At 33.0% G+C, this 12,193-nt stretch overlaps 1 protein-coding gene and 1 long non-coding RNA gene across 5 annotated transcripts; both read right to left on the bottom strand.

Moving 5' to 3' along the window:
• Window positions 1-2,065: 2,065 nt before the first annotated feature.
• Window positions 2,066-5,602, bottom strand: LOC104881933 (uncharacterized). 3 transcript variants are annotated; one of them, XR_002031936.2, is made up of 6 exons: window positions 5,292-5,602; window positions 4,443-4,577; window positions 3,382-3,442; window positions 2,963-3,159; window positions 2,606-2,815; window positions 2,066-2,431 (listed from the first exon to the last, which is right to left on the bottom strand). It is a non-coding gene; the product is annotated as an uncharacterized LOC104881933 (long non-coding RNA). The 3 variants fall into 3 exon arrangements; XR_002031935.2 differs by having other exon boundaries at window positions 2,066-2,428; XR_787816.3 differs by lacking the exon at window positions 3,382-3,442 and having other exon boundaries at window positions 2,066-2,428; window positions 5,292-5,600.
• Window positions 5,603-6,357: 755 nt separating this feature from the next.
• Window positions 6,358-9,311, bottom strand: LOC104881962 (probable F-box protein At3g61730). 2 transcript variants are annotated; one of them, XR_002031903.2, is made up of 5 exons: window positions 9,090-9,309; window positions 7,791-7,990; window positions 7,650-7,694; window positions 6,899-7,046; window positions 6,358-6,806 (listed from the first exon to the last, which is right to left on the bottom strand). XR_002031903.2 is itself a non-coding variant. In XM_059743180.1 (4 exons), exons 1-4 carry the CDS (start codon window positions 9,155-9,157, stop codon window positions 6,733-6,735), a joined length of 387 nt encoding a protein of 128 aa, XP_059599163.1. In that variant the 5' UTR covers window positions 9,158-9,311; the 3' UTR covers window positions 6,358-6,732. The 2 variants fall into 2 exon arrangements, 1 of the variants encoding a protein (XP_059599163.1); XM_059743180.1 differs by lacking the exon at window positions 6,899-7,046 and having other exon boundaries at window positions 9,090-9,311.
• Window positions 9,312-12,193: the final 2,882 nt, after the last annotated feature.

The raw sequence follows: 12,193 nt of genomic DNA, 5'->3' as shown, positions 1-12,193 counted from the left end.
GGGTCGTCGACCGACGGTGGCTCGTCGACGGTCTTGTCAGCAGTAGTGGATGATTTTTTTTAGGAATCACAAATAAAATAAAATAAAATAAATTGAAATAAAAATAATAAAATAAAAAATAAAAATGGAAGAGGAATGGGGGAGCTGGTTGTTGGGTGCTTTTGGGGGAAGAAGAAAAAGGAAAAAATAAAAAAATAAAATAAAAATGGGGGTCGACTCTCTTGGGAAAACAGGAGGAGAAAAACTAAAAAAAGAAAAAAAAAATGGAGAAAGGGAAGAAAAAAAATGGGGGTTGGCTGTGGGAAGAAGAAGAGGAATGGAGGAAGAAAAGAAAAAAAAAAAAAAAAAACGGGTCCATTCCCCGTCTTAGCAGCAAAAAAAAAGAGAAAAAAACACCCCCCGCCAAAACTCTTCAATGGCCGGTTGCGGCCAAAAAGGGAAAAAAATAAATCAAAAAAATCAGAGTTGGAGGGTCCGACGTGTTTCGATGAGGGAAAAAGAGGAAAAAGGATAGAGAAGAGAAGAGGAAAAAAAATGGGGGGAAAATCTTGGGAATTGGGAGGAAAAGACAGGGAACAAAATGGGGAGAAAAACAAAAATGGGGGGAAAGGGGGGCAGCCGTGTGGGAAGAATGGGAAGAGAGAGAAGAAGAGGGTGGGGTGGTTGGGGTAGGAAAGAGAGAGGAGGGAGGAGAGAGAAAAGAAAGAGAAAAAATAAAATAAAAAAGATATAATAATAATAATAATAATAATAAAATAATAGTAATAATAATAATAAAATAAAAGTATTAGTAATAAAATAAAATAAAATGATATACAAAATAATAAAAGCTATTAAATGGTAAGTTGACCAAAAAATATATGTAATTGGAATTCAAAACTGGACTCAAAATTAATGTAAAGATAAAATTGGGACAAATTTTGTGGTCTAATAAATATATTAAATTACAAGTTATTGTTGAAATTAAAAATGTATAATTTAACGATAAAAAAATTTATATGTTCAAATTTAAAGATCTAATATTATTTCAATAAAGATAAATTGATAAATATAATAATAAATAAATATTTTATTTATTATTAAATTAATAATCTTAAAATAATAAAATTATATGATACATAAATAAGATATAAAATTATATAATTTATTAATTTAAGTTATTTAATTTATTATATTTTTAAGATATTAATTTATTTGTATTTTGACAAATTTATCTTTATTTAAATAATAGTATATTCTTAAGTTTCCATATATAGATTTTTTTATTATTTTAAAACATTTGTTTATAATTTTACATAAAAAAAAAAATACTATTATTTGTACACATAACATATATGCCTTGAAGATACGTTTTGAAATTAGTTAATGAAATTACTTAGAAAAAGTCTACTATAAAATATCATTTTCAATAGTTTCATCAAAGTTACAAAAAAATATCCACTAAACATTTAGATAATGAAAAAAAAAACCAAAAACCCCTTTCTAGTTGTAGCAAGTACATATACTTTTATATCTTAAAAACAAAATAAATTAAATATCTTAAATTAATAAATTATATAATTTTATATCTTATATATGTATCATATAATTTTATTATTTTAAGATTATTAATTTATTAATAAATAAAATATTCATTTATTATTATATTTATCAATTTATCTTTATTAAAATAATATTAGATCATTAAATTTAAATATATAAATTTATTATTATTAAATTATATATTTTTAATTCCAACATAATTTAATATTTTTTTAATTAAATTTTAAAGTAAAAAAAATTAATGAAGTTCAATTAGTAATTAAAGTTTTGGTTCAAAAATAAAATCTCAATTGTTAATTGTAGTTTCAATTAACTTAAATTTTGAAAAGAAAAAAAATTATGACATAGACTTGGTAATAAAGAGACTAGTTTGACCATAAGTTTTACAAAGGGACTAAACTTTATATATATATTTTTCTATAAAACGGCTATTTTCACATAAAACTAGTAGAGAGATGTTTGATTGATAGGAATAGTAGTACTTTCTTGGACTTAAGATTGCGCGTGTCTCATGCTAGACAAGTTAGATGATAAAGAATATCTTTATTATTATAGAATAAGGAATATTTTTTTAATAGAAAGAGAATATGTATGTGCAGTTTTTCCTTTTTTCTTTTGGGCTTAACAGTTAAACACAGCATGGCAAGAGAAGGAGATGACTTACAATGTACCACCAACTTTGTTTGTGTTAGCATCAAGCTGATTACTACCAAAAATCCTAGCAGTTCCAAAGTCTCAGATCCTTGGGTTCATCTCTTCATCCAACAAAATGTTGCTTGCTTTCAAATCCCTATGGATGATTTTGAGCCGAGAGTCGTCATGCAGATACAGAATCCCTCTTGTTATTCCCCCAACAATGGCAGCAAGCTTGGCCCAGTCTAGTTGCCTGCTTTTTGTAAGAACATAAGAAAAAAAAATTCAGGGGAAAATCTCATAATAATTTTGAGGTTTAGACCATTCTTGTGAAGGTTTTTCATGATACTGGAAGAGCAAAGTATTAAGAAGATGACGCTACATGTGTGTGGGAGAGAGAGAGAGAGAAGAAGAGAAAGAGAGAGCAAACCAAATAGAAAGGCATCAAGACTAGTGTTGGCCATGTCCTCATAGACAAGGAGCTTTTCCTCTCTCCCTATGCAGCAACCCAGCAGCCTCACAAGATTCTTGTGTTGAAGTTTAACAATTAACATAACTTCATTCTTGAACCCTTCAAGACCTTGCCCTGATTTCCTCGAAAGCCTTTTAACCGCTATCTCTTCCCATTATGCAGCTTAACCTGAAGGCATTTCAAACTCGATCAAACAAGTAGTGGCCAAGCATTGTTGTATGTCATGAAAGTAAGATTCACAGAGTTTAATGTGCATATATCGTGTAGCATCTCTTAGAACCCTTTTTCTCTAAGGAAATTAAGTTCTTTCTTGACCTTGTAAACAGGCCCAGAACCTCCCTCTCCAAGCTTATTGGCATCAGAGAAGCGGTTCATAGCAGTCAATATAGTAGTTAAATTGAAGTCATGCATTTCCCCACTGTTATCTTGATCCCTTGCTTGCATCTGTCCCTCCATGAAGAGTGTGCCAGCAGTTGGACGATTTAAAAAAATTTCTTCACTTACGTGCTCCTCTGGGTGATTATAACATCAAAATTAGAAAAATCCCAAAGACTAAGATTACAAAAAATATTAAAGAGAAGATGACTTTCTGCAAATAAGACTAGAAAAATGCCATAAACCAAGCGAAATTTTTTTTTTTTTTGCATTTCTCATATTTGAAGCATCTGTGACTCAAAAAGCCAGCTTCTCTTGTCAATATTTTCAAACAAAATTCCTTTTGGTCATGGTGTTACCTGTAAGCTAACTACACCAGCATATAAATCCCTCACGGTGTGCCCACCAGCTGTACTGGTTCTAAAATCCAAACAAAACCCTTAATGAGAACAATTTTTTCAGACCAATGACATTAAATCCTCCATACCAGCTTCGAAGATCCATTATCCTCAAAAACAGGAAATGATTTTCTAGAAAATATGAATGTGAAGTTTTTCAAGCAATGGTATCTTAGTAAGTACTATGTTTGAGTAGTTAGTCTAAAACCACGGATGCTTCCCATAATGTCATTCCGAACCAAAGCCCATGAAGGCAGTTGTATAGAACCAAAATGTGGCAAAAATGAATAGTTCTAGAGCTTGACTCTTTACAATTTTGAAATGCAAAAATAATGTATGCCCACCAGTTTTGTTTGGTTATTATGGGTCAGCCTCACATACAGCAAGGCTACCAGATGTCCAATTACGAACAGTGGTAAAAGTGATAAGCTCAAAGAATATGAGCAAAAAAAGCATTGCTCATGAATGATATGTGTGTGGCCCCAGAAGAATACCATTTCAGCAGTACAAGATCCATAATGAAGGAAATCAAAACCAAACAAAGAAGAAAAGAAAAAGGATCAATATGAAAGGTAAAAAACTAGTTAAATTATGGAACTTTAATTACATTTCAGGAAATGAAACAATTTTGCGTGGTCAATTCTTCACTGCCCTACCGAATTTTGGATTTTACTTGCTAGAAGTTGAACAAAGATTAGCAAAAGGTATTAATTGCAAAGCACTGAGAAAACCAGCTATAATTGTAAGATGAATTCAGAGCTTCAAATGGAGAGTTCCATTTCTATCATTAGAGTTCATGAGACCAATTTGGCGGAAAGCTAATAATATATTTAAAAAATGGAAGACAAACAAAGGTCTATGACTGTGGTCTTGTATGAATCAACATGAACATGCCAGCAAAATACAAGGGTCATGTAGACCTTCATATAAGAAAAAAGAATGACCTATTTAGGGTGGGGTGCTTCATTACAACTAGTTCTAAACCTAAGGCAGAAATTAACAATCAAAGGAGAAATATTTACCAAATAATCAGCGAGGCAACCAAATAACTTTCTTGACTCCAAGATAGGACTTAAGCTCAGCCTCTATTTCCTCCTTAGTCAAATGTGGGTTCCTATTTTTATTAAAGAGGCAGTCCTCTGTGGTTAGGCAAGTCCCTGAAAGAAGAAAACAAATCCTGAATCAATCCAAACCACGACGGTTATAGTGGCAGTGCACATATATATTTTAAGGGCAACATCTATATAAAGAGAGGCTAAATTCTGATCATGCTGAGCAAAGGGCTTATATAAGAAGAAGCTATGAAAAGGAAATGTCTTCTTAAACTATTTAGACAAACAGAAGTAAAAATCAAACAATCTCCATGTGATTCATCAATGTAAATACTACATATTTACCATCTCAATCTCCATGTGACCAAATTCAAGTATTTATGCATGAAACTGTAAAATTGAAAATTTATTTTCCTTAAATTTCGATAGGAATCGCAATATAAAGAAGAATTTCTTAACAAAAATGTACAGAAAAATACATAAATAAACAACATTCTCTAAACATACGTATACAAGTGCTAAAATAGGCATGAACATAAAAAACCCTAACCCTAATCAAACACCAAAATCTCGTGATTTTGACATCCAAATCCTAATACCAAAAACTCAATATTGTGATTTCCACAGCAATGGAAGAAAAATACACATACCAAAAAAAAACATAAATTCATAAAATAAAAAAATAAAAAAATAAAAAACCCTAAAAGAAAACAGCACAAATAGCTTGAAGAAATGAAGAAAACTAGAAATCAAAATGGGAACCCCAGATTTGGACATGTTTGATACTATGGTAAAAGACAAAAGGCAACAAAAGCATACCTGTGGACGAGCAAAGAAAAATAAAAAACAAAAAAGGCAGAGTCAGTTGTCCTTCGACGAGAAGGTTTAAACTGAGAATGCTGGCGGTGCTGCTGCTCCATCACAATTCAGAGAGAGAGAGAGAGAGAGAGAGAGGACGAGGGGAGATGGAAAGGAAGGAGCTTGGAAAGTGCAGTGCCACTGAAGCACATGTAAAGAAGCCGATGATGATGGGTATCCCACACCCTTGGATCTGCGTCGTCCAGTTGTAACAAGAAGAGGTTAGAGTTAGGTTTCACCGTATTCTTGGGATTCCGGGAATATATGGGAAAATAAGAGGACCGTTTTTGACGGGATTTGGGTTTTTGACGGGATCTACCCAAAACATACTTTTTTTTTTTCAAAATAAAATGGATTCAAACAAATCCTTTTAGCAAAATTTGTATTTAATTAAAATTATTCCATTTATATTTCAATATTTGGCATCATTATTATTTTAAAGTTTTATGAATTTGATATATTATAGAAACAAGTTTTGGAAATATTTTCTAATATAATTTTAATAGACTTTATTTTATTATCCAATAGTTTTAATTAATTTTAGTAAAAAATTATTTAATTATTTAAATTTAACAGTTAAATATTAAAAATTCAATTTTTCTTCCATTTCTTATTTTATTTAATGTATTTAGTTTGTTTAAACTCTGAAGGGATTTTAAAGAGAGAAGAATATTTATTTTTAAGGTTTGACCGTTGAATGAAGCATTAGATAAAAGACCAATTTAGAACCCAAAAAAAAAAAACAGTAGTTCCTTTCGTGATTGTTGCATATACATCTGCTGTATTTTGCATTTACAAAGAAATAGAACAAGTGTTTCTCTTTCTTTTTTATTTTATTTTTTTATGATAGGGAAAGAAAGTTATGTATAATTTAATGACAGTAAATAGTGCGCCAAAGTACAATACCAAAACATGCTCTGTAATGACTAGTTTAAGTGGAATATACGGTTGTCTAATCAAAAATACCAAAAAAACATGCTCTGTGAAGTTTCCTACTTGTTGGAAGGCTAATGAATTTGGCCTCATGTAAACCAAGAAATAACTAATTAGGGTGCATTCCTGGTTGCCCTCTAGCTTCAGAATTTACAGTTTGGTTTTACTAACAAAGCAAAACAATGTGGATCAATCACTTCCGTATAAAATGCCAAGCATGATCCTCCAATGAATACAACAGAGCAAGCTGCAAGATCTGTTCCTTAGAGAATCTCTATGCCTAGCCCGTAGCATATTAACAGCCTACCCCTTGAACTACTTCAGCAAAAATGGGAAGTGTTCCACATTCTGTAAAGTTTGGCCTTTTGTCTATATTAGGCTAACTAGCTCAAATAGCCCCAGTGTGTGTCAAGTTACAATCAAACTCTTCAACCAGCATTAACATAAATGTCTCTTTAATAGTTCAAATTTATTGATAGATGGGTTCTTGCTTACCATCACATGTGTTGAGGTCACAGACAGGGCATCTAACAAGTTGTAGATCTGAAAAGACAAATCCAGGAAAAATATGTAATTAGCTGGAGTGACACTAGTCGGAGTAATTGAACACAACATCCTTCAATGCTTAGAAGTACCAGCTATCCAGATCCCCGTTTTGATATTGTTCAATATGCAGAAGCCGCATGACTCCAATGTTTTCCCTAAGTTTTCACCTTGTGGGATTTTCAAGGGGCAACTCAGCTTCTCAGCTAGGAGCGCAATTGGATTCGATTCGCATCCAATCTATTTGGTTTCATTAAAAGAAAAAAAAAAAAAAGAAATGCGTGAAAAATTATGAATCTAGAGATAGACTTTGAATTCATATTTTGAAAACTGCATTTCATGATGTTTGGTGAGAATGATGATAAGGAGAAAAAAATTTACAAATTGTCTATCCCTGTTAAGAAAAAAGTAGATGAAAAATAGGGTAAACTTAAAATTGATGCGTCCTGAGTCCTATCCAAGGGCAGAACCCAAAACTAGATAATAATCTAATCTTTTGAGACTCATGGGATTGATCCTTTCTACTCTGCTAAAGCACAAGCAGTGGCATAATGTGGCACAATGAGTTCCATCACTCTTTTAAGACTCGTCAGTAAGAAAAGTTACAATACTTTGATGGTATACAATTATTGTCTGTGCTTTCCAAACAATTTGTCACCTTAACTGCATCGAATTAGCCTCCTCCCTAAACAATGTGCACTGTTATTTAATAACTGAAAATTGTTCATAAGAACAGTCTTCAAAGACTATGGAAGCAGCCGCTTCAACCATGAGAACTAATTGGTGTCTCTTGCAACTAAGGCAAAAAAATCCAGATAACAGTAAAAAGGAAAGGGCAATTACCAATATGTTTCTCCCGCTGACGGAACATGAAAGAGTGACTTCCATCTGCAAGGCAGTCATTAAGCAGATGGTGATACTAATCCACTATAAGAACCATAACATAACTGAAATATTGAGAAAATTTAACACCCTGCTCATTACCGAAAGCAGAAGCATAAAGCTTGATCCAATTGAGGAATGTGTGTTGTGGTTCTGGTAGCTGGAGATCACGCAGACAAGCAAACTTCCATATACTGTCCTCCATGATCAGACAGTGGAACCACTTATTTGTTGTTCCCAGCATCACCAGAGATTTACCATCCAGGTGCTTTGCAATCTCTGTCCATATGTCTTCTTCATACCTTTTTGCATGCAATACAAAGCAATACACATAAAAAGGTCAAAATAAAAAAGAAACATTTGACCAGTATTGTTGCAAGGAATCTGGATGAGAGAAGGATAAATTTAGGACTCATAGAGTATTAATAAATTTAGGACTCATATAGTATTAATTTTTATAAAAATTAAAACAGTAAAGGGTATAGAGATCCAAATCAGAAAAGAAATTCATTTCTTTCAATGGCTGTGAAATATATATATTTTTTTTTAAAAAGGAAAAAAAATAATGTTTTCATTAGTATAAACTTTATTATTTGAAATGTACAGCATTCAAAATAAACATTCAAGATTTCATGAAAATCCAAGCAATTTGACAGAGAAATTCATAGAGTTCTCAAGCAAGGGAGAGAGAACTGCTGGTAGTGTTCGACAATTCTTCTGATTGTGCTAATGAGTGAAGATTAATATTATCTCTGTATTAAGATTAATGGATAAGTATAGGAAATCCAAATTCGACTTTAGTCTTCCATATTCTTCTGATTATGATAATGTAAAACAGTTCAAGACAATATCAAATGATATCCATATTCACATTGATTTTTTGCATCAAATTGCATCGGAAGTGAGAGATAGTTGTCCATAAATGTACCAAACTTGAAGGAGAGAGAGTTTCTGGTAATAGTTTACATTTTTCTGATTATGCTTATTCATGAAAACTCGAGCAAACTTCAAATCATATTTGGAGTGGCATTGTTTTCCAAAGAAAACATTACAGAAAGAGAGTTCGATTGATAGATGTATCAAGGTTGAAATTGATCATTCAAATTTTCATGAAATTCCCGTGGATCTGTAAGAGGAATCGGTAGAGTTTTTGAGAAAGAATAGAGAGAGACAGCTTCTTCTACATCAAATATGATAGAATTCAAACTAAATATTCATTGCCTGGAACTATTTTACATTATCATGAAGTTTCATCAAATTATTTACGAAATTCAAAGTTTCAGGAAATTCGAGTTTGGATTTACAGATAAATGTGCTGAATTCAAACCAAATATTCAAAATTTCATGAAATTCGAGCTGATTTCAGAGAGAAACTCGCAGAGTTGAAGAGAGTACAAGCACCATGAGAAACCAGCGAGAGGAGAGTTGCAGCAGCAAATGGACTTCTCTCTTCTCATTCGCTTCCCCATTTTGTCCTCTTCAAATCTCAATCCTCACTCCTCAGAAACAACACAAACGGAGCTCTGAGAAGTTCATGCTTCGCTATTTATAGACGCGGGAAACGCTTGGATTCAAAAGTGTGGATGAGGGCCTGGATCCTCTGTGATGCGGTGCACTGCAATTTCCCACAGTGTGCATGAGATTTCGACACGTAAGATTAATTCAAAAGTTTGGGTAAGGACCTGGATCCTCTGCGTGGTGGTGCACTGCGATTCGCTGCAGTGTCCATAAGATTTTGACACGTTAGCTAGTGGAATTTAAAAAATACTTAATCATGCCTGATTATTTATTCTTTGAGATCAAGTGATTGAATCATAATTAAACCTTACAAAACTAATTTCTAAAATTTAAAACTACAATAAAAGATCTATTTTCTAGAATATCTTTACGACCCTAAAATGTGATGTAAGAATATGAAAATTAGATTTTTGTAAAAGTATATAAATTTTTTTCTCAATGATTTGTATTTTCTAAAATTAGTAGAAAACCTATAAATTATAAATTGGATACATTCAATTAAATAAAATACTTTAATCTAATACCAACTTATTAAAATGATCTAAAATTAACTTTACATTAAAATTATTTTAAATTCTTCTCAATCCATTTATATTTATTTATATAAAAAGGAAAATAAATATTTTTTTTCTAAATGTTCTTTTTGAAAACTTTTTTCTTTTCAAAATATTCTTCACAAATTTTTCTTATTATTTAAAAGTTATTAAGATTATTAAATATTTATTTATGAATTTTAATTATATTTTTTTTACTTTCTTTCACTTTATTTCTCTAGCTTTATATTTTCTGAACATAAAAAATAGAAGGATGATTTAATTCTCGTTGCACAGCCCACAGCTTTGTTTCCACTCATGTTCAAAGGGGGGTTAAGAGCAAGGATCCCATAACCGGAGCAAGAGGGATCGGAATTGTAGGAAGTCTTCTTTTCTCTCTCTCTGAGTTATGGCTCGAAGTAGAGTTATGGTCGGGATGAAGCGAATCAAAGACGAGTAGTCGCCAAGTGACCTTCTCCAAGAGGCGAAATGGCTAGATCAAGAAACCTCGCCAGCTCTCTGTTCTCTGCGATGTCAATGTTACCGTGGTCGTCTTCTCCAGCCGTGGAAAGCTCTAGATTGTGGAAACAAGTATGTCTCTTCTCTGTTTGGTTGCCAAGAAAAATGAGGAAAATTGAGCCAAGATCGAAGAACTTTCACTCTCAAGACTTTTCGCTTCTTATTTCTTGATTTCTACTTAGCTTCGGCTTCGTTAATTCAAAATAAAGAGAACTGAAAAAAGGAAGAATTGCAGAGTGGCTCACCTCCTCTGGTTTCTGAGAAAATGTAAGAAAATGAAATGAAAATTGGATGTTTTTCAGTTTTAAGTTTCGCTACTTGTTTGGTTCTCTTTACTTGACTTGCACTTCATCAATTTATCGGAAAATGTAGAACAATCAAAACTGAGTTTTAGGCTCTTTGATCCTTTCCCTGATCTGTCGTATTTCTTTCTTTCTTCTTTTTTTCTTTAATTTTTCTCAACCTCGATTGATTTCTTTTGGAGGCGCTTCCAAATTCCACCTGTTTGTACGAGATAGAAAAGATGAAACTGAAACTTTGCTCTCTTTGTTTTTGAAGTAAGAGAGAGAAATTGAATATATATATTGTTCAAAGAACTCTGTTACAACAGATGGAAACATGTTGTAATAACAGCTGGTACAACTAAAATACAGTTGATAAAATAACAAACCAATAACAATAAAGCTAACAAATAACAAGTGGGCTTCATCTCGTGAGATCAGTAACTAACTCCTCTTTTCTTGGCTTATCATCCCCCCTCAAGTGAAAGGGTCTTAGAGCTATACAAAGCTGAGATTTGAGGGACAAGAACCTTGAACTTGTGAGATGCTTAGTCAATAAATCTGCTGGCTACTCTTCAGTGGGAACAAAGTGCAGTTGTATCTTTTCTCTCATGACTTGATCTCGTATAAAATGAAGGTCTATTTCTATGTGTTTAGTTCTAGCATGAAACACAGGGTTCTTTGCCATATGGTAAGCATTGATATTATCATACCAAAGTAGAGGTATTGCAGGTATTGGCACACATAACTCTTGAAATAAGGCTTGTATCCAAACAATCTTAGCAGTAGCGAAAACAAGGCCACGATACTCAGACTCTGCACTGCTACGAGACACTACTTTTTGTTTGGTAGAGGACCAAGAGACTAAGTTACCTCCTAGATAAACGGGATATCCACTTGAGTTGCGCTTATCATCAAGGTGAGCACCCCAATCTACATCTATGAATCCCTCTATTGTCAAGTTGCTTGAAGGACTTAACAAGAGCCCATCTTGCATTGTTCCTCTTAGATACCGAAGTATTCGTTTGACTGAGAGCCAGTGAGTTGTGGTTGGTTGTTGCATAAATTGGCATGCCTTATTGACAGCAAAGGCTATATCAGGTCTTGTCAAGGTAACGTACTGAAGTGCCCCTACTACACTTCGATAATGAGTAACATCTACCATAGGATCTCCATCAAATTTAGACAAGTTCTTCCTAATAGTACCAGGTGTTTTTGCCGGTTTGGTATCAAACATTTCAGTTCTATGAAGCAGATCTGAAATGCATTTGGTTTGGCTCAAATTCATAGAGCCTTCATTGTAAGAAACCTCTATACCGAAAAAGAATGAGAGTTGACCCAAGTCTCGTAAGGCAAAAATTGAATCAAGTTTAGCTATGAGAGAAAAAATCTGTGTGGAGGAGCTGCCTGTTATGATTATATCATCAACATAGACAAGAACTATCAAAGTAGTAGCCTGACCAAAGTGTAGAAACATAGAACTATCAGTCCGAGACAAGCTGAATCCCCACTGAAGAAAAGCAGAGCTGAGTCTTTGAAACCAAGCTCATGGGGCTTGTTTCAAGCCATATAAAGGCTTCTTCAATCTACACACTCCATTTAGGAATTGAGTGTCGAAGTATCCAGGAGGTTGAGACATATAGACTTATTCTTC

The sequence above is a fragment of the Vitis vinifera genome, chromosome 15 (assembly GCF_030704535.1).
Source record: "Vitis vinifera cultivar Pinot Noir 40024 chromosome 15, ASM3070453v1".
Taxonomy (NCBI): Eukaryota; Viridiplantae; Streptophyta; class Magnoliopsida; order Vitales; family Vitaceae; genus Vitis; species Vitis vinifera.
This window is presented reverse-complemented; position numbering and strand designations above follow the sequence as displayed.

Excerpts from the sequence above, each read along its gene's own strand:
- LOC104881962 (XM_059743180.1), bottom strand. The coding sequence starts at position 9,157 with ATGGGGAAGCGAATGAGAAGAGAGAAGTCCATTTGCTGCTGCAACTCT. Across the intron at positions 7,695-7,790 it reads GCTTTATGCTTCTGCTTTCG|ATGGAAGTCACTCTTTCATG; the intron begins GTAATGAGCAGG and ends ACTGCCTTGCAG. Across the intron at positions 6,807-7,649 it reads TCAGCGGGAGAAACATATTG|ATCTACAACTTGTTAGATGC; the intron begins GTAATTGCCCTT and ends TTGTCTTTTCAG.